A 22,174-nucleotide genomic window follows, 5' to 3' on the forward strand; every position below is an offset into this window, starting at 1 on the left:
AACGCACTTTGCGTTTCCACCTGCGTTTCTGCTGCTTTTTAGGTCCGTTTTGAGAAGCACCTTTTTCATCCCAAAAGGCATGCGTTTTGATTTTCCAGCAAAGTCAATTGAAAATGGTGATTTTCAGACCGCACTTTGCGTTTCTAAACGCTGCGTTTAATTTGCATATTTGCAAAAACCATGCGTTCAAAGAAACAGCATGTCAGTTGTTTTTGCCATTATGGGTGCGTCTTGCTAACATTGAAGTCAATGAGAAATGGCAAAAAACAAAAATCTTCAAATTTCCTGCTTTTTACCTGCTTTTTTGGTGCAGAAAACATGCGTTTTGGACTTCAAAAACGCATGTTTTTCTGACATTAAAATAATGGAATAATATGTCCCTTTACACACAAACACACATAGTTCGACAATTCAATTAACCCCTTCAGCCCCCAGCCTGTTTTCACCTTAAAGACCCGGCCATTTTTTGCAATTTTGACCAGTGTCACTTTGACAGGTTATAACTCTGGAACACTTCAACGGATCCTGGCGATTCTGAGATCAACGGATCCTGGCGATTCTGAGATTGTTTTTTCGTGACATATTGTACTTCATGTCAGTGGTAAATTTAGGCCGATATGTTTTGCGTTTATTTGTGAAAATTTCGGAAATTTGGCGAAAATTTGGAAAATTTTGCAATTTTCAAAATTTGAAATTTTATGCCCATAAATCTGAGAGATATGTCACACAAAATAGTTACTAAATAACATTTACCACTTGTCTGCTTTACACCAGCGCAATTTTTGAAAAAAAAAATTTCCGTTAGGAAGTTAGAAGGGTTCAAAGTTCATCAGCGATTTCTCATTTTTCCAACAAAATTTACAAAAAAAAATTTTTTAGGTACCACATCACATTTGGAGTGATTTGAGAAACCTAGGCGACAGAAAATACCCAAAAGTGACCCCATTCTAAAATCTGCACCCCTCACTCTACTCAAAACCACATCCAAGAAGTTTATTAACCCTTTAGGAGCTTCACAGCAACCAAAGCAATGTAGACGAAAAAATAAAAATTTTACTTTTTTAACACAAAAATGTTACTTTAGCCATAAAAATTAGTATTTTCACAAGGGTATCAGGAAACATGCATCATAAAATGTATCGTGCATTTTCTCCTGAGTACGCAGATACCTCATATGTGGTGGAAATCAAATGTTTGGGCGCACGGCAGGACTCGGAAGGCAAGGAGCGCCATTTGAATTTTTGAGTGCAAAATTAGCTGCACACATTAGCGGACGCCATGTCGGGTTTGAAGACTCCCTGAGGTGCCTAAACAATGAAGCTCCCCCAAAAGTGACCCCATTTTGGAAACTAGAGCCCTCAAATATTTTTTCTAGATGTTTGATGTGCAATTTGAACCCCTGGGGGCTTCACAGAAGTTTATAACGTTGAGCCGTGAAAAGAAAAAAACTTTTTTTTACCACAAAACTGTTGCTTCAACTAGGTAGCTTTTTTTATCACAAGGGTATCAGGAAAAAATGCACCATAAAATGTATTGTGCATTTTCTCCTGAGTACGCAGATACCCCATATGTGGTGGAAATCAAATGTTTGGGCACACGGCAGGACTCGGAAGGCAAGGAGCGCCATTTCACAGCAAAATTGGTTGGAATTATTAGCGGACGCCATGTTGCGTTTGGAGACCCCCCTGAAGTGCCTAAACAATGGAGCTCCCCCACAATTGACCCCATTTTGGAAACTAGAGCCCTCAAATATTTTTTCTAGATGTTTGATGTGCAATTTGAACCCCTGGGGGCTTCACAGAAGTTTATAACGTTGAGCCGTGAAAAGAAAAAAACTTTTTATTACCACAAAACTGTTGCTTCAACCAGGTAGCTTTTTTTTATCACAAGGGTATCAGGAAAAAATGCACCATAAAATGTATTGTGCATTTTCTCCTGAGTACGCAGATACCCCATATGTGGTGGAAATCAAATGTTTGGGCACACGGCAGGACTCGGAAGGCAAGGAGCGCCATTTCACAGCAAAATTTGTTGGAATTATTAGCGGACGCCATGTTGCGTTTGGAGACCCCCCTGAGGTGCCTAAACAATGGTGCTCCCCCACAATTGACCCCATTTTGGAAACTAGACCCCTCATGGAATTTATCTAGCTGTTTAGTGAGCACTTTGAACCCCTGGAGGCTTCACAAATGTTTGTAATGTTCAGCCGTGAAAATATTTTAATTCTTTTTTTTACCACAAAATAGTTTTTTCAAACAGGTAGCTTTTTTTTCCACAAGGGTATCAGGAAAAAATGCACCATAAAATGTATTGTGCAATTTCTCCTGAGTACACAGGTACCTCATATGTGGTGGAAATCAATTGTTTGGGTGTACGGCGGGGCTCAGAAGAGAAGGAGCGCCATTTCACAGTAAAATTGATTGGAATTATTAGCACACGCCATGTTTCATTTGAGGTGCCTAAACAATGGAGCTCCCCCACATGTGATCCCATTTTGGAAACTAGACCCCCCCCATACAAAAAAATTAGTTTAGTGAAATAAAAAATACAGACATCAGTGTAAAAAAAAAAAAAATGAGCGCCTGCCACTAAGACCAGTGCCAAACGTGAGAGCAATGCACGAGTCTCGCATCGCATCATCCACTGCAGTCTGGAAGCGAGCAACTGCGCTGGATAATGCGATGCGAGAGGGCGGGGCGGCAGATGAGAAAGGGCGCAGCGGATGGAAAATGGGAAAGGGCGCAGCGGGTGGAGGAGCGGCAGAGGATGGGAAATGGCGCAGCGGATGGATGATGGGAAATGGCGCAGCGGATGGAGGAGCGGCAGAGGATGGGGGGGAGGTGAGATGGGGATACCTACCTTACAAGATGGATCTAGGCAGCAGGATCACAGCAGACAGAAGAGGCAGCAGATAAAGGAGGCAACAGATTGAGGAGGGTGAGAGGGGGAAGTAGATGGAGGATGGGAGAGAGCAGGCAGCAGATCGGGGAGGGGGGCAGAGTCTGATGGGAGAGAGAGATGGCACATGGAGGAGGGGGGGCCCCGGGGGGAGGGTGGTTTGCAGCACATGTGGGGGGAGGGTGGCTTGCAGCACATATGGGGGGAGGGTGGCTTGCAGCACATGTGGGGGGAGGGTGGCTTGCAGCACATGTGGGGGGAGGGTGGCTTGCAGCACATGTGGGGGGAGGGTGACTTGCAGCACATGTGGGGGGAGGGTGACTTGCAGCACATGTGGGGGGAGGGTGACTTGCAGCACATGTGGGGGGAGGGTGACTTGCAGCACATGTGCTGCAAGCCAGCCACCCTCCCCCCACATGTGCTGCAAGCCAGCCACCCTCCCCCCACATGTGCTGCAAGCCAGCCACCCTCCCCCCACATGTGCTGCAAGCCACCCTCCCCCCACATGTGCTGTAAGCCACCCTCCCCCCACATGTGGGGGGAGGGTGGCTTGCAGCACATGGAGGGATAGGAGGTGTAGTGGCGATGGAGAAGGGGCAGCCGATGAAGGAGGCGGCGGCCGCCGATCGGAAACAGTGGGGGCAGCAGCGGCTGAAAAAGGTGGGTGTGACAGCGGCGGGGACAGTGGCGAGCGTGGCGGCGGGGACAGTGGTGGATCGGGAGCGGCGGCGGGGACAGTGGAGAGCGTGGCGGCGGGGACAGTGGCGAGCGTGGCGGCGGACAGCGGTGGATCGGGAGCGGCGGTGGGGACAGCGGTGGATCGGGAGTGGCGGCGGGGACAGCGGTGGATCGGGAGCAGTGGCGAGCATGGCGGCGGGGAAAGTGGCGAGCGTGGCGGCGGGGACAGCGGTGGATCGGGAGTGGCGGCGGGGACAGCGGCGAGCGTGGCGGCGGGGACAGCGGTGGATCGGGAGCGGCGGCGGGGACAGCGGTGGATCGGGAGCGGCGGCGGGGACAGCGGTGGATCGGGAGCAGCGGCGGGGACAGCGGTGGATCGGGAGCAGCGGCGGGGACAACGGTGGATCGGGAGCAGCGGCGGGGCGATCGGAGACAGCGGCGGGGCTGGCGGTGGCGTTTGGAGCCGCGGCGGGGCTGGCAGGGCGATCGGGGACAGGGGCGGGCGATCGGGGACGCGGGCGGCGGGGGCAGCAACTTACCGATAGGCACCCGCAGAGACCGCTCTCCTCGGCTTCCAGGGACGGTCACAGGCCGCAGATCCACATTGATTGGAGAGAGCGGTCACAAGACCGGTCTCTCCAATCAGAGCTGGGGGCGGGTGAAGCATCGATCACCCAGCTCCAGCCAATGGCCAGTGCTACAGCAGCACTGATCAGGGCTAGATTTCAATGTTCCAGCCATTTTCAATGGCTGGAACATTACAGTGACTGTAATTGGCTGAGCGGCGTTCGTCAGCCAATCACAGCCTCTGTAGGTTCGGGGAGGAGGCACCACCCCTCCTGAGGTCAGGCAGAGGTCCCCTCCTTCCCGAATCTACAGTTTAATTAAACAAATTTCACTCCCCGGGGCTCCGGGACCCCGATTTAGCCATGACGTACTGGGTACGTCATGGGTCGTTTAGCACCATGTCACCATGACGTACCCAGTACGTCAAAGGTCGTTAAGAGGTTAAAGAAAATTATTTTTTTTTTGCTATTTTAGCATTAAATATTATATAACCGCTCTAATTTCATGAACTAAAACTTTTTTCTATATTAATTCCAAAATTATGTTTTCCTTTTTTTTCACTTTTTTCATTCTGTTTGACTATTTAATCTTTATTTAGCAGTGTCTTGATGTTCAAAATGCATCTGTCAAAATGCAGGTGAAAAAGCATGTAAAAAGCGCTGAAAACGCATCTTAAAGCGGTAAATACGCATGCGTTTTCAGCGCTAAAATTTTTAAAAAGGCAACTTTGGTCAAATCAATTAAGCCCAAAACGTGCGTTTAGAACTGCAAGTAGGAGAACGCAAAGTGCGTTCTTAGCCTAACAGTCTTGAAAGCCATGTGTGAATATTGACCAGTATCAGTGGAATGTGGGCGGGCGTACCGCAAATGTTCCAGACTTTAAATCCGAGAGAGAATAGTGACCGATGTCAGTAAGTGTCAGTTAACTCCACTAGGATACTAAAGAAGTATATCCAAACTTGTGCAGGTGAACTGCAGGACTTACAGACTTGAAACCCGTGTATGTTGTGTATCATATGTGTTGTTAATGTGTTCTAAATAAACTGGTTGAACTTTTAATGGTTCCTGTGCTACCTCTAAGGCCTCTTTCACATGTTCGTGAAAAACACACACGTTTTTCCACGGACGTGTTAAGGTGTGTATGGCCCTCCGTGTGCTGTGATTTTGGCACAAGTGTTCTCCGTGTGCTATCCATGAAAACACACGGAGAACAGGAACTTTATGCTGATGTTTTCCGCTCTGCGGTCTCTGGCCCTGCTGACTCCTTGCTGATGTTACTTCCGGGTCTGCAGTGCAGTAAATATTCATGAGCAAAATTAGCCAGCCTAGAAGCAACAGACAGCAGAGACAAAGACAGCAGCACTGGAGAACGTGAGTATAGAAAATCATTTTATTTCACAGTCACATGTTTTCTCCGGTACGTGTCATACGGAGTACAACAGTGTGCGGGCCGTGTGACATCTGTGCTACCGGAGAAAAGCAGACATCTCTATGTGTGGAACACACGGACACACGTAAGCTCCACACGGACACACGTATGCTCCACACGGACACAACCCGTAAACCCATTGATTTTAATGGGTCTACGTGTGTCCGCATCTCCAGTACGTGTGAAAACGGTCACATGTACCGGAAACATGGACGTGTGAAGGAGGCCTAAGATGCAGCCAAGTGAGTAAGTGAAATCTCACAAGGGGCTAAAGGGTGCTTTACACGCTACGAAATCGCTAGCTATAGCTAGCGATGTCGTGCGCGATATCACCGCCCCCGTCGTACGTGCAATATGTGGTGATCGCTGCCATAGCGAACATTATCGCTACCCTAGCGTCACACGCACATACCTTGACAGCGACGTCGCTGTGACCGCCGAACAATCCCTCCTTCAAGGTGGAGGTGCGTTCGGCGTCATAGCGACGTCACTGCGGCGTCACTAAGCGGCCGGCCAATAGAAGCAGAGGGGCGGAGATGAGCGGGCCGAACATCCCGCCCACCTTCTTCCTTCCTCATTGCCGGCGGGACGGAGGTAAGATGTTCGTCACCCCTGCGGTGTCACAGATAGCGATGTGTGATGCTGCAGGAACAAGGAACAACATCGCTACTTACCTGACAACAATTTTTTTAAATTAAACGACCTTTCCAAAACAAACGATTTTTGTCTTTTTTGCGATCGTTTTAGGTCGCTCCAGCCTGTCACACGCTGCGACGTCGCTAACGACGCTGGATGTGCGTCACAAACACCATGACCCCGACAATATATCGTTAGCGATGTCGCAGTGTGTAAAGCGCCCTTAAGTCTCCTATAAAACTGTATAAGTAACTTACATCAATTTTTTGGGGTGACAACTCCTTTTCAAAGATTTTTCTGCTCGCTTACCATACGTGTTGATAGAAAGGTTGTCAGTAGTTGTTCTTTCTCATTCTTAAAAAATAAATAAAATAGTTTTAGTAGAAAACAATCTGCAGATGAGCGAAAGTAAGTTCTCAGTATTTCTAGTTATGACTAGAAGTGTTATTATGGGTAAATTGGTATTATAGGTAGATGATTTTCCACCCGGATTTTATAGATGGAAAATCATCTCTGTATTACAGTAGCAACATTGTGAATCGTCAGTTAAAATATATCTTTGTACTGTGTTATCCAGCAGAGATAAAAAATTGGTTAAAAGAACTGAAGTCCTCAGTGGTTGTGAATCATCAGAAATTTTCAAAACTTTAAAACCACAGTCCAGCAATTTATTCTATTGACTTCACAGAGGATTTCCATTTTTGAAAAGCAAGGATACGTTTACACATTGCATATTTGCTGCAATTTTTTTCCAAGAGTTTTATGGTTTTTTTGGGTTTTTTTTATCATATGAAATAGCTACATTCAGATAAATGGAACAGATTTTCAGTTGCAGAAATTTCTGTGACAACATCTTCAGTGTGGGAATACACTGAATAAAAGTAAAAAGTGTGGTAAATCTGCAGCATTTCTGCAAACAAATGTACAGAAAATTTTGCTGCTGTAGCGTTCACTGTAGATTTTCTACTGCAGGAATTCTGCATTGGATTATTCCCTTTCACAAAAAACGCCATGTGTTTAAAGAAGCACTCCCATCAAAATTGTTATCTTCTTACTATATTGCAGTCATCATGTTATATAACATTGTGTACCGAAAATTGCTTCTTTTCCCCTTTGACCCAGTTAATTCTTCTCTTTTCCATTAGGTCTATGATATCATGTGATTAAAAATGGACTAGTGGAGTCACTATAAACTACTGTATGTAGAAAAAGGAAGTTTCTTTTCACTGCATGAGTCATTAGTGAAAAAGTCTGTTTTTAATTCCATGATGTCATAGGCTCCTTTCACATTGCGTTTCTCTCTACGTCCACAGGTCCCGTTGGAGGATCCGTCCAAACCGCCCCTCCCCCACTCTGCAAAGCGTGTTCCGGACGCATGCGCCCGGCAGGGCCATTCACTGTAATGGGGCGCACTATGTTAGCGTGTGCTCTGTTTTGTGCCATTTTTGCACATATACGTTTTCTACAGACGGACACCTGAACGTAGTGGACTCTGTAGAGTCACGCTGTGCTCTTTGTGACCTGGAAGTGACATTTACAATATATGACTACAGAGCGTCAGATCGAGGCTTCGTAAGTTTGCATTATAAAAGAGACTTCCAGCTCACACATAGAGCATGGAGGGAGCTGAGATGAGGGAGACGACTAGTTGCATTTGCAGTGTTGTCACTGAGAGGAGGAGCAGAAGACCGGCACTGGACAATGGAGAGTATACTGTAACAGACCGTTTTTAATGAGTAAATCTAGTAATAAAAATAATAATACTGAATCTATAAAACACCTGACAGTTTTTAAAGGTCTCTCCAATATCACTTAGTCACAAGTAGGTTCTGAATTTATAAAGCAAGTTTGATCTTCCAGTGCCATAAAATGGTCACACAGCCTATGCAGGTCAGAAGAGGCAGAGGGAATCATAATGGACCCAGTTCATCAGGACATTTTTGTCAGCTTTCTGAAATGTCACACAGTTTTTGTGATAATTGTAGACTTTTGGTGTTTTTATGCTAGTCCTTATAATGAGGGACCAAGGCACTTCAAACTCCAATGAAGAGTTTATTCAGATGTTGTATTCATCAGCAAAACAATTAAAATTTATTGTAAATTCCTGATCCTTTCCTGAGTTAGCTTTCTGCAGCCTTTATTAGATGTGATCAATCATTCTAACAATGTGTTTTATCTACTTTTTTTCATGCTTTTTTATCGTGTTTTTTATGCTGTGTTTTTGTCTCTTGTTGGTGTGTCATGTTTAAGCTACTTTGTTTTTGATACTTCCTGGTATATGGTTTCGACAACTTTTTTGATATATTCATGTACAAAATCACATGCCTTTTAATGTGTTTCCGCAGCAAAAACGCACTAAAAACACATGTGCTTTTTTTACCTGGGGATTTCTGCATCTAATGCAAGTCTATAGGGTAAATCTGCACTGAACACTCAGCATACCTGTAGAGTGGCGCCTGGCGGCAGTCATAGGTGAGGATTGAGTTTGGCTGTCTGGGTGAGCTACATCAAACACATGGTTCTGGCTGGGTGTGTGGACTTGTGTTGTGTGGACTGTACACCTGTGTAGGCTGCATATTGCTCTTGGCATCAGCTGGCCAGGACCAAATGACGATTTGGACAAGTGGACAGATTAAACAAGACAAATGTGGATTTTAGCTCTGAAAATTTTAGATTGATGTAATTTATCAGCTATACACAACTCGTTTCTCTGCATCAGGTGCCTGTCATGAAACAGCCAGGGGGGTCCCACAAGATCCCACTGCTGCTACCAATATGTCACTGACCGATCCTGGTGGGTCACTCAGACGTCCCCCGCTTGGTCGCAAACCTGTCAATCTGTGATGAAATCACACCTCGCAGCCCCACCTTGATGTCTCTAATACGTCGGAGCCACACAATTCTTTTCCACAAGGAGACAACCAGTTCAGTTTCAACAATAACTCTTTACATAAAGGGAATCTGTCACCAGGTTTTTGTCACCTAGTCTAAGAGCAGCATAATGTAGAGGCAGAGATCCTGATTCCAGCAATGTGTCACTTACTGGGCTGCTGACAGGTAGTCCAGCATATTCATGAGCTCTGTATAACTGCTAGTGTGATACGGTCTGTATTAAAACAAGGTGGAATGTGACGCCCTGGCAAAACCAGGTAGTCACACATTAGGTCCCCGCATAACACCTTCCCTCGCCTAGATCACATACAGCCGACCTGAAACTCTAGTCACCCCCCTCAGGGCAAGACAGGCACACCAGTGGGCAGGACCAGGCAGTTAGGAAACGCCCACCTAGGGGTCTAGACAGCCCGGGGCGGGAAAACAAGCAGTGAAGTTTTGTAGTTCAAGTTGAGAGGAGTGGAGGCTGGAGCTAGGTGTAGCTCCAGCGGAGGAGGAGCTACACCTAGCCGGCTACCAGCACCTTGGTTTACCATAAGACTCGTGTGATTCATTTAATTGTGAGTAATCAAACCTCCCCTGGTCCATTCGGGCGCGCAAGCCCCTGCTATCGCCATACCCTGCACAGAGACACTGGGCCCCGGGGCAACCATCCCTACCCACAGAGGGGTTAACATCCGGCTGCCATTACATCTTCCCCAGGTATCCCACAACAGCAGTGGTGGTGTCCCGCTTCACCACACACTGTGGGTGGCATCACGAACCAAATACGGTCAAGGCCGTACAACTACGTCCCCCTTTTTATTCGGCGTGTCCGCGTGACCCCCGTGTCCGGAGGATCCCTCGAGCCACACAGCGGTCCGGATCCAAGCAGCGCCGGCTGCTGGCACGGGGGCGGCACACCCCGAAACCTGGCGTCACGAACAGGATTCAAACCCATCCACCTACCTGGTGGAAGTGCGCCTTGAATTGGACAGTCAGCGGTGATCCGTTGAAAAATTTTCAGAGGCTGCCATTTTTAGGCGCGAAAAACTACAGCCCAGCTTCTTCTTTCCCGAGAAAGGGCGCGTCCCCTGGGAACACGGCCAGAAGGAAACAACACCCTGAGGCCGAAAGTGAAACTAATCTGCCGCACGAGGGAGTGCTTGCAAAAGACCAAGAGGGGGCGGGCGGAGAAGCTGCAGCATGTAACTAGCGCTATGAAATGCAGGGACGCCAGAACTCTGCAGAAACCCATTCTTGAACACCAACGCGGCAGGATGGGTCGGAGGATCCAGGCCCAAGCCCACTTCATGCTGGTAAAGTAGGTGTCGGAGATGAAGGGCCTGGCTGCAGCTGTCCAGGCGCGCGAAGTGGAGATGATCTCGGAGGAGCGGGTAAGCAGTGAGTCACGCCCCTATGTTCCCCAGGAACCGGCCGTCCCGGCTAGGGGCTTGGCCTGCTCCCGTCCACCACGCCGTTTCCTTCGTCGCCCGTGTCCGCAGCCAAAGCCCTGACCGAACCGCTGCCCCAGTCTGTGGCAGCGGGGCCCGTACCATCTACGGGGAGGACCCAGCTGCTGGGCCCTCAGGCCTTACCGTCACTATCACTCCGGCACCACTGACGACATCCCATCCGGCCCCGGCAGCCCGCCCAGCCGCAATAGAGATGACGTCGGCCCCGGCAGTCCGCCCAGCCGCAACAGAGATGACGTCAGCTCCGGCAGTCCGCCCGGCCGCAACGAAGGCAGCACCCGACCGGAAGTCTACCACGGTCACGGCGCCAGACGCTCCCAAGTACCCCGTCCTGGCTGTGGAGCAGCCGGGGTATACCTGCAGAGAGAAGGAGCAGGCCATTGAGCGATGGGGCCCACGGCAGAGAGAGAGTCCGGTCGTCGCCGGCACAGAGGGCATCCGTGTGGGCCTGGCTCCCGAGCAGGAGGCGGAGCACGGAACCTGTGCCCCGTACTGGGAGCGGCAGCAACAGCAGCTGCGCAGGGGGATCGTTGCCCGAGAAAGGTATAAAGCGGATGTGAATGCCCGCACTTATAAGGAGAAAGATCACCTGCGGCAAGCTACCATCGGGGTCCGGAGCAGTGTACCAAATGGAGGTGGTACTGGAGGCTCATGGTGGAGAATGGAGTAAGGTAGCGGAAACCCGGCCACCCCAAGTGTGAGTCCCCATTGGGACTGTTAACTGTTTAAAGTTCCCATTTAAAAAAAGTTTAAAAATGGACCATGGCCGTGAACTGGCAGGCCAACCCAAAAACTGTTAGGCCTTGTAAATAGTCCCTGACCAACCTTCTCACCCTGCTGCAGTCTCTGGAGAGGCTGGTTGGAGGAAGGGCCTGCGGTAGAGTTGGCCGAGGCCCAGTCACCACCAAAACCGGTGACTACCCTCCGGGTCAGGGGTCCCCTGGACGTGGGGCCCTTGAAAAAGACTGCCGGGTAAGAAACTTTTTACCCGGCCCGTAAGGGCAACACCCGGACCTGTCCTGGACTTGGGCAAGGGGTGCGTACCATTGCTTAGTGGTGGCACCAGGGGGCAGATTGTTTTGGGTGGAGGTGAGGTGAGAAGGACCCGGTCCGTCCCATCCCGGTTTTAAATGTGCAACGTTTAAGAAAAGTTCCTCCCGTAAGGGAAGAAAAACAACTATACCACTGTTGTTATACTTGTTAAATGTTCTTTTTCTCTTTTCAGTTCCTGTTAAATAAATGTTGGTGGTCGGACAGCCCGCGGACGGTCTGTATTAAAACAAGGTGGAATGTGACGCCCTGGCAAAACCAGGTAGTCACACAATAGGCCCTCGCATAACACCTTCCCTCGCCTAGGTCACATACAGCCGACCTGAAACCCTAGTCACCCCCCCTCAGTGTAAGACAGGCACACCAGTGGGTGGGACCAGGCGGTTAGGAAATGCCCACCTAGGGGTCTAGACAGCCCGGGGCGGGAAAACAAGCAGTGATGTTTTGTAGTTCAAGTTGAGAGGAGTGGAGGCTGGAGCTAGGTGTAGCTCCAGCGGAGGAGGAGTTCAAGTTGGACGGTGCCAGGGTCGGAGCCCTGGTACCATGGTTAGGTGGCAGACGGTGGTCTCCGTCAGCAGGAGACGGGAAGACGGTTCGGCAGATCCGAGGAGGATCGGAGCAGGGTTGGAGCCCGCCGGTACCGACACTGGAGACCCGACTGGAAACCGTGCACAGAGGGGGTAATCGGACCCTGAAGCCAGGACCGGAACCAACTGCCTAGCTAATCAACCGATTGAGGGCAGGATTATAGGTCCTGCCCCAACCAAAGTCCCAAAAGCAGACAACCACCCACAGAGAGGGATAGGGCAACCGCCAGGGCCCATAGATCCCACAGGTCAGCGTCAGAGGACACGGCTCCTCAGGCACACGGAAAGCCGGGAGTGGACTCCCGTGTTCCATACCAGGAAGTCCAAACACACAACCACAACTAGTGAAGAGGAGAAGACGGCGACCATCAGCCCGGGTGAGGGACCAGAGTACAACTGGCCGCAGCGGCCGGCCACCAGCACCTTGGTTTACCAAAAGACTCGTGTGATTCATTTAATTGTGAGTAATCAAACCTCCCCTGGTCCATTCGGGCGCGCAAGCCCCTGCTATCGCCATACCCTGCACAGAGACACTGGGCCCCGGGGCTACCATCCCTACCCACAGAGGGGTTAACATCCGGCTGCCATTACATCTTCCCCAGGTATCCCACAACAGCAGTGGTGGTGTCCCGCTTCACCACACACTGTGGGTGGCATCACGAACCAAATACGGTCAAGGCCGTACAACTACGTCCCCCTTTTTATTCGGCGTGTCCGCGTGACCCCCGGGTCCGGAGGATCCTTTGAGCCACACAGCGGGTCCGGATCCGAGCAGCGTCGGCTGCTGGCATGGGGGCGGCACACTAGATCTGCAGCAGAGAAAACATTGATTTTATCAAAATGACAGCAAACAGCCCAATAAGTGACACATCGCTGGAATCAGGATCTCTGCCCCTACGTTATGCTGCTCTCAGATTAGGTAGCAAACACCTAGTGACAGATTCCCTTTAACTGTTCACCTTCATCAACTCTATATACAAGATAGTGGGCACACATCTTCCAGCACTTTTCAGTTCCACAAAGCATATCCAGACATATTTGATATTCCCATTGTAGTGTTTCCACTCTTACTGGTTCTGTGAGTCCCAGCATAACCCAGCCTAACGCTAGAGTCCAACTCAAGACAGTAATTTTCCTTTTCGCAGCTCCCAGTCTCTTCTCCTCGTAAAGGAGGGGGTAAGGGGTTTTGAGACAATTGCAAGTGTAGAGCCTTATGCTCCCAGACCCTTCAGATTTCACAGCTCTTCTTCTCGTAAAGGAGGGAGGTAATGGGGTAGCCAGTAGTGCCAAAGTAGAGCCTTGTGCTTCCAGATGCTTGGGGAGGCTCCATACTTTAGGATCATGATACCTCGACTGCGATCTCCTCTCACCTTCATTCACCACAAGTCACCCAGGGATGCGGCCTTGACAACCTAAAGACTATCCATCCATATCTGTCACGCACTGGGTCTTCACTAACTTTGTAGAAGGAACTATCTTTTTCCCTATCAGCTAACCCCTCCTTTTTTGGGCTAGTCCCAACTTTAACTATGTCATACCTTATAGTCTGGTAACAACAGTACATATGAAAGTTCTATGCAATATACATAAAAACATTTCTACCTAGGCCCTTGCTGTGCATTATACAGGAACACATTACAATACATCACATTACCATTATAGGTCACATATCACATTATTTACAAAAGACGTAGAAAACAATTCACATTACACTACATGACAATACAACAAACAATTGGTGTTTTTGGGGAAAAAAATGCAACAGTAATCAATCAGTCCACCTACTTACATACATGTTGTGGATTTGAAACACACATCACAGGTCAGTTTACGCTGAGTAAAAAAGAAGCACAGTGGGCAGGAGATTTCTATAAATCCATCCACTATGCTGGAGCAGTAAGATGCTGCAATTTTGATGCAGAGAAAATACACAGCGCAAAAAAAAACACTAAAAACTCATGTGCACACATGCTTAAACTCATACTTACATGTATATACCTTGTAGGCCTTGATCAAGGACTGAATATGACTAAAATGTTTGCCCATCTGTATATATCCTAGATCAATTTGCTGATATACAACATCATTGGAATTTGGAGATCTTTGGCCCCTCTCTATATTCTACGGGGTTTTCCCTACGATTGATCACTAACCATTGAGTGCTAGCCATATTGCATCGCCTTACGCCAGCCATGGTGGGCTTTTACAACTTTTTGAAAAGTATTCAGTGCTTAGCCTTGGAAAGGTGATGTCTGGAGTACGCTTGTTGTTGTGGGTCACATCAGCTGAGGACCTTGCCAATTTCATTAAGAGGCGCATGACTGGTACAAAGATTATTTTGATGCGCGCCCAAATATGTCATGGCCTCTTCAGACAAGGATGTACATTCAGTACATTCATATTGAGCATCCCAGCCACTCTTATCAATGCCATATGCCAGGTTAGATGAGTATTGTAATATAGATGAGCAAATATTTACACATATCATACATACCACTCCTAAGATTGCATACAGTGTGATGGAAATGTTTATGGACGTTGGGTAATTAGCATCTTCTGATGGACGGAGAGCCTTCTTTGAAAACACTTGATGGAATGAATCATGGAAGGCTTCTGTAGTGCGATCAGCACAACGAAACTCACCCACAACCTCAGTGCCTGGCAGATGAGAATAGGATTTCCTCGTAAATGACATTAGTAAAAAAAACCTCATTTAGGGCTTATTCAGATGGTGGTGAATCACGTACGTGTTTTATCTCTGCTTATCATGAATAGAACACTTGCCCATTTTAATCTATAGGGCTGCTCACATGCCATAATTTTGCTTCGAACCTATCCATTTTTATCAGAGTCAGGGATCAAAATTACCCATACAAGTCTGTGGTTCAGTGAAAATTACGCACAGTACATGGACGGTATCAGTGTATAATTCGTGTGCTGGCTTCTTATAAGTAAAAAGTGACACATTGACCAAACACTGCCGAAACTCAGATCCAAAGCACTGCTGAAACTCATTGCTTTTTGCGTATGTGACAAATCACTGATGTATGAATGGGAACTAATTAGGGTTAATAAGCTTAAAAAGAAAAATTCAAAATTATGCAGATAACTTTTAGATATGACGACCTTTACATGAGTAATTTTTCAAGCACGCAAAAATGAAATGGTATGACTATCATTAGTGGTTTTTGAAACGATTTTCATCATTAAGTCTGTTTGATCGTAGGAGTTTCATCAGTGATTTTCATATATGGATAAATAAATTACAAAGCTTCTCCTTTACATTGCAGTGTTATTCACGGACAGCACACGGACTGCTCCTTGACGCTATCTGTGTGCTGTATGTGTAGCGCCCCTGGGCTTCAGGCGCTACAAGGTATTACACCACTTTTCAGGGGTAATATCTATCCCGGGTCAGGAGGGGGTTAACCTACCGGTGCCTTTACAAAACACACACACACACACACACACACAACAGCAGGTGCTTACTCACAGGGGGATGGACTAGGGCAGACAGGGTTGTTAGCCATCACGAAACATGGGACTTCCCCAGTCGCTGGGACAGCCACCGGGGGCAAGCACCACATGGAGTAGACGTAGGCACAACCAACACACTTAGAGGAGACCCTTCCTGAGCACAGCTTGGAATAACACTTAGCACTGACAACTGGAGTTAGTTTTCCTCTCTCTTAGTGGGTCCGTGGCTTGGAGCAGAAAGCTCAGGCCGGGTTCCGAATAGCAACCGAGGGACACGTCACTAACAGACTTTCACATTCACCGGCGGTGACCGCCGACGGATCCGGGATCGGCTGGAGCCCATCGTGGCAGAGATTGGTACTTTGGGGCAGCGCCTGAACAACCTGTGAGTAAAAAGACTTGGAACCGCAGCCCCTGCCTTTGCCTCTCCTTTAACTAGCGCTGATGGGGACTATCACCACCCCTGTCTTCCATCATCCTCCCCAAGATAATCCCACATCGTCTGTGGGGAGCGACACCATCCGACTGCACCCATCTGCCCGGGTGAGAGACCTTGCAGCGGCGGCCCATCCCTGGCCGCGTACCACAGGTGGCATCACGATCATTCTAAAAAGACTTTCCTAAACCTCCAACTACTTCCTCCATCTTCCCTGCCACCCTCCAATCCTCCTTCCTGTACGCCTCGGGGAAACGGAACCGGGCCAGGCCACCCTGTGACGATGTAGAGGATCTGGCATCTTCACCTTTCTCACTTCCCCCTCATGAAGCTTGAGGCGAGACGCGTAGGGGCACACACTGCATGAACTCCTGAGTCTAGTTTACATATGGGTGAGTAATTCTGGCTGAACCTCCCTCTTACTTTAAAAAAGGTTGTTTGTTTACTCTATATGGCATGCATATGCAGCCCATTACATTCAGTGGACACATAGTGTTCTACTGTTATAGAGTTTGTGAGTGGTAAATACAATTGTCTAATCTCTCTACTTCTAGACGCCCTGTCTAGATTTCTATATGGCATTTATGAATATAGCCATTTATACCTAATAGACACGGGGTGTCTTTTTGCTCTCCACACCTGGATTGGCGATTGTAATTATCTCACCTGGGGGTTACTCAGCCATTTTTGCATACCCTGCCATTCCCATGGTTTATCATCTTGATACATAATCTTCCTTCCATGGGTTTTTGATTTCTAGCAAGTTATATTACACATGTTTGGGTGAATGTGCTACAACCTTGTCCTCGATTCCCTGTGTTCTTTCTAAACATTATTTATATTGAATAGTATGGAAATCCAACCTGTTTTTATACATTTCATAATAAAAATGATTTTTTATATGCATTAACCTTGGTTGTGATTCTGACTTATTATGACTGTTATATGCACAACAAGTCCTTTTGCTCGGTTGTATTCGATGTAGAGGATCTGCACCCCTGGCCCGGCGACGAGTAGGTTAAAACACCTGCCCCGTGTGGTGCTACATATGTGATTCTTAAAAATCCATATACTTGTATCGGTTATTTTCATCTATGACATGTAAAAGAAACAAAAAAGAGACAGTTGCACTCGGTACTGCTAAGATATGTGTAACACCCAATATAGGAATATGAATATTAAAAACTGAGATACTTGGCACACAAAAATTGCCAGTTTATGTGAGCCCAACAGCCAACGCCAAGGTGGCCTCTTAATGTTGACTGTTGGGCTCACATGAAACTGGCCATTTTTGTGTGCTAAGTATCTCAATGTTTTTCATAACAGTGTTGGATATATATTTATTGTTACACATCTTAGCACTACAGATTGCAACTGTCTCTTTTTTGTTAATATATCTCATGTTCAGTATGCAACTGTTCACATTAGAATGGTAGGATGTGCAATCAATCTTTTTTTTACATGGAAACGCAAAAAAACATGAACCAAAAAAACAAAATACCGTAATTGACATGAAACATCCCATAGCTTTTAATAAAAATCATGGACAGAACATGTACGTGAAAAATGGACTTCTGAATGAAGCATAGCCTGGACAGGTTTTACATAAATTGTTACTTGTAAATCTCTTTGTAGTCAAATTAGTGGTTAAATATGGTTGTAATATATAGGATTTCAAATTCTTCAGAATTTTGACCGGATAATAAAGCTCAGATAAGAAAGCAAACAGCTTAAGTTCACATACAGTAATTACAGCCTAGGAAAACATTGAGTCATTTTATTACTCAAGCTTATTTTTATCTCATTGACCATCACTATTCTTCTCCACGCCCAAGCAATATGTTCTCCTATCTCATCAGCTGATGAGTAACTGACATTTTGTTACATCTATGGATTATGAAAATCTATATGGCATTACATATTCATTAGGTGTCTGGAGTTCTGTAGGAGAAGTAGAAGGAATTCAAATATTAAAAGCCAAACCATGCATTACATTGACAACCGAGCTTAAAAGTGTTCCATCAGACATATAACAGGGCTGAACTTAGAATTAAAGAATACAGAATTTAAAGGGAGGCTGTGAGCAGATTTTTGCTGTGTAATCTGAGAACAACATATTGTAGGGACACAGAGCCTGAATTCAGTGATGTGTCACTTACCGGTGCAATTTTGATACAATCACAGTTTTTTCTGCTGTAGATGTAGCAGTGTTCAGAATGTTGACCTGCATATAATCACGCCCACACCCCTGATCGGCATGTTCCTTTGTATACTGTAGTTTGTCTGCAAACTGCCAATCAGTGGAGGAGCAGGATTATAGATTTCCTGGAATGGCTTGACCTAGGGGTGCTTCACACACAGCGAGCTCACTGCCGAGATCGCTGCTGAGTCACGCTTTTTGTGACGCAGCAGTGACCTCATTAGCGATCTCGCTGTGTGTGACACTGAGCAGCGATCTGGCCCCTGCTGCGAGATCGCTGCTCGTTACACACAGCCCTGGTTCGTTTTCTTCAAAGGCGCTCTCCCGCTGTGACACACAGATCGCTGTGTGTGACAGCGAGAGAGCGACAAATGAAGCAAGCAGGGAGCAGGAGCCGGCGTCTGACAGCTGAGGTAAGCTTGTAACCAAGATAAACATCGGGTAACCAAGGTGGTTACCCGATATTTACCTTAGTTACCAGCCTCTGCAGCTCTCACGCTGCCTGTGCTGCCGGCTCCGGCTCTCTGCACATGTAGCTGCTGTACACATCGGGTTAATTAACCCGATGTGTACAGCAGCTAGGAGAGCAAGGAGCCAGCGCTAAGCAGTGTGCGCGGCTCCCTGCTCTCTGCACATGTAGCTGCATTACACATCGGGTTAATTAACCCGATGTGTACTGTAGCTAGGAGAGCAAGGAGCCAGCGCTCAGTGTGCGCGGCTCCCTGCTCCCTGCTCACACTGGTAACTAATGTAAACATCGGGTAACCATACCCGATGTTTACCTTAGTTACCAGTCTCCGCAGCTTCCAGACGGCGGCTCCGTGCAAGCGCAGCGTCGCTTGCACGTCGCTGCTGGCTGGGGGCTGTTCACTGGTCGCTGGTGAGATCTGCCTGTTTGACAGCTCACCAGCGACCATGTAGCGATGCAGCAGCGATCCTGACCAGGTCAGATCGCTGGTCGGATCGCTGCTGCATCGCTAAGTGTGAAGGTACCCCTAGTCCTATAGAGATAAACTCCTACTGATAAAATATTGATTGTATTGTCGAGTGGAGCATCCGTGGAATCAGGATCTCTTCTTATACATTATACATTCCTCCTTGGAAAAGTCTTTTAGTTCTGTGAGATTTCTGGGTCGTTTTGCATGCACTTCTTTTCATCATATCAGATCAGAGGACTGTGAGGGTCATTGTAAACATTCAGCTTGTGTTTTTTTGAGGTAGTGTATTGTGGATTTTGACGTGTGATTAGGATCATTATCCATTTGTAAAAGTCATCCTCTTTTCAATTTCAGCTTTTTTACATAGTTTTATGTTTGCATCAAGAATTTGTTGACATTTCATTGAATTCATTGTTCCCTCAACACGTGAAATGTTCCCAGTCCGATTGGCTGCACTTATCACTTCTCTCCTGTATACTGGGTGTAATTTTCAGTATCTTCATTATTCTGTAATTTATTTCTGAAATTAGAGTTTGTCTTTAGATTATGTTGCCTCTCAGATTAGGAGGCAAATTCCTCGAGACAGATTCCCTTTAAGGAGGGAGTCAAAAATACACACTGCACAATAAGTTTCTGCTGTCCGGTAAAATGGATATAATTCTCAATATCTGTATTATATCTAATAGATAAAGCTGACTGTATGTATGTGTGTATGTCCGCTAAAGGAACCCGCACCGTCGCATTTACAATCACGAAATTTTGCACAGACACTCCATGTGACCCATGGAACATCGTAGACTATGTTTTGACGGTAAAATTTAACCCTGCACTTTACAGTTACTCTCCAAAAAAACCTGCCTCCATTAAAGTGAATGGAGCCTGGAACTATTTGTTATTAATAGCAGCTGTGATTGGTTGCTATAGGAACAAAGGACAGTCACAGTATAAGAAGCGTATGTGTGATGTAGTATGATGTCAGTGGGGAGACGGATAGAGAGAGAGACAGAGAGAGACAGACAGACAGGGACAGAGACAGGCAGACAGGGAAAGAGACAGACAGAGAGACAGACAAAGACAGATGGAGAAAGAGACAGTGCTGGATAGACAGACAAGGAAAGAGACAGACAGAGACAGGACGACAGGGAAAGAGAAAGACAGCAAAAGACACAGACAAAGAGATGGACAAAGACAGACAGGGAAGAGACAGGAAAAGATACGGGGAGACAGACTGGGACAGGGAAAGAGACAGACCTGGGAAAGAGACAGACCTAGAAAGAGACAGATGGGCAAAGAAACAGAGAGATAAAGACAGACAGGGAAAGAGACAGATGGGGAAAGAGAGAGACAGACAGACTCAGAGACACAGAGATAGAGACAGATAGACTGATACAGAGACAGACAGAGACATAGACACAGACAGACAAGGAAAGAGACAGACAAATAGACAGACAGACAGAGACACACAGACAGAGACTAGGAGAGAGACAGTGACAGTTACTATCCCGGACAACGCCCGGGTACTACAGCTAGTATATATATATATATATATATATATATATATCTATCTCACAGTACCGCTTCTCCTGTCCTATACACTGGGTGTAATTCTCAGTGTCTGTATTATTGGGTATATATACACTGCACAGTACCACTTCTCTCTCCTGTATACTAAGTGTAATTTTCAGTATATGTATTATACTGTGTTATTCTGTGTATATATGTGACGCCCTGGCAAAACCAGGGAGTCACAGATGACTGTGCCCTCCACCAAGGGTACAGGAATCGCCTCCTCCTTATGATTTAACATCACATTCCACACACAGGAACAGCAGCCACAAAACCCTAACCCCCCCGCCCCCATGGTAATAAAAACTCTGTGTTTACTGACCCTCCACATCAGTACAGCCTCATCCAGCACCACGACTACCAACTGTAAGTTTCCTATTTCCTGCCTTCTAAAGACTGCTCCCTGCAACCCCTCACAATACCTTGAGCCCCGGGGCATCCACCCCCCTACCCACGGAGGGGTTAACAACCAGCTGCCATTCCTTCGACTTCGGGTGTCTCCCAACAGCAGCGGTGGTCTTCCATATTACCACACACCGTGGGTGGAATCACGAAGTATCTACAATAATCCCCGTACATATACGTCCCTTTTTATTTGTGTGTCTGCGTGACCCCTGGGTCCAGAAAACCCTCAAACCACTGCGGATCCGGATCCAAGCAGCCCGACTGCTGATGTGGGGGCGGCACACCTCAAAACCTGGCGTCACGAACAGGATTGTAACCCCTCCACCTACCTGGTGGAAGTGTGCCTTGTTTTGGACTGTAAACAGTGCTCTGCTTTGGAATTTTTCGACAGCCGCCATTTTGCCGCCATTTTTTGGCGCGAAAAACAAGCCCGGCGTCTTCTTCCTCGAAAAACACGCAGAGTTGAAGCCCTGCCCCCTGGGAACGCGGGCGGAAGCTGTGAACACCCGAGACAGGAAGCGCAAAAGGACAGTGGGCCCCGCGAGACAGCTGTAGAAATACCAAGGGGGAAGAGAGGACGGAGCAGCATGTAACTAGCGCTGTAAAGTGCAGGGACGCTAGGACTCTGCAGCAACCCGTTCCTGGACACCAACGTGGCAGGATGTGTCGGAGGATCCAGGCCCAAGCCCACTTCATACTGGCGAACTGGGTGTCGGAGATGAAGAGCCTGGCTGCAGCTATCTGGGCACGCGAAGTGGAGATGGTCTCGGAGGAGCGGGTAAGCAGTGACCCACGCCCCTATGTTCCCCAGGAACTGGCCGTCCCGGCTGAGGGGCCCAGCCTGCTCCCGTCTGCCACGCCGTCTCCCTCGTTGCCCGTATCCGCAGCCGATGCCCCGACCGACCCGCTCCCCCAGTCCGTGGCAGCGGAGTCCGTACCATCTACAGGGGAGGACCCAGCT

The 22,174-nt window shown here is 47.6% G+C and overlaps 1 protein-coding gene across 1 annotated transcript in view; it reads right to left on the bottom strand.

Moving 5' to 3' along the window:
* The window catches only part of LOC142297260 (5-hydroxytryptamine receptor 3A-like), a 71,595-nt gene extending 56,709 nt beyond the window's left edge, over window positions 1–14,886 (bottom strand). Inside the window, 2 exon segments of the mRNA XM_075341514.1 lie at window positions 6,518–6,562; window positions 14,686–14,886. Coding sequence (XP_075197629.1) covers window positions 6,518–6,562; window positions 14,686–14,886 — 246 coding nt within the window.
* Window positions 14,887–22,174: the final 7,288 nt, after the last annotated feature.

Source organism: Anomaloglossus baeobatrachus, chromosome 3, assembly GCF_048569485.1.
Source record: "Anomaloglossus baeobatrachus isolate aAnoBae1 chromosome 3, aAnoBae1.hap1, whole genome shotgun sequence".
NCBI classification, from domain to species: Eukaryota; Metazoa; Chordata; class Amphibia; order Anura; family Aromobatidae; genus Anomaloglossus; species Anomaloglossus baeobatrachus.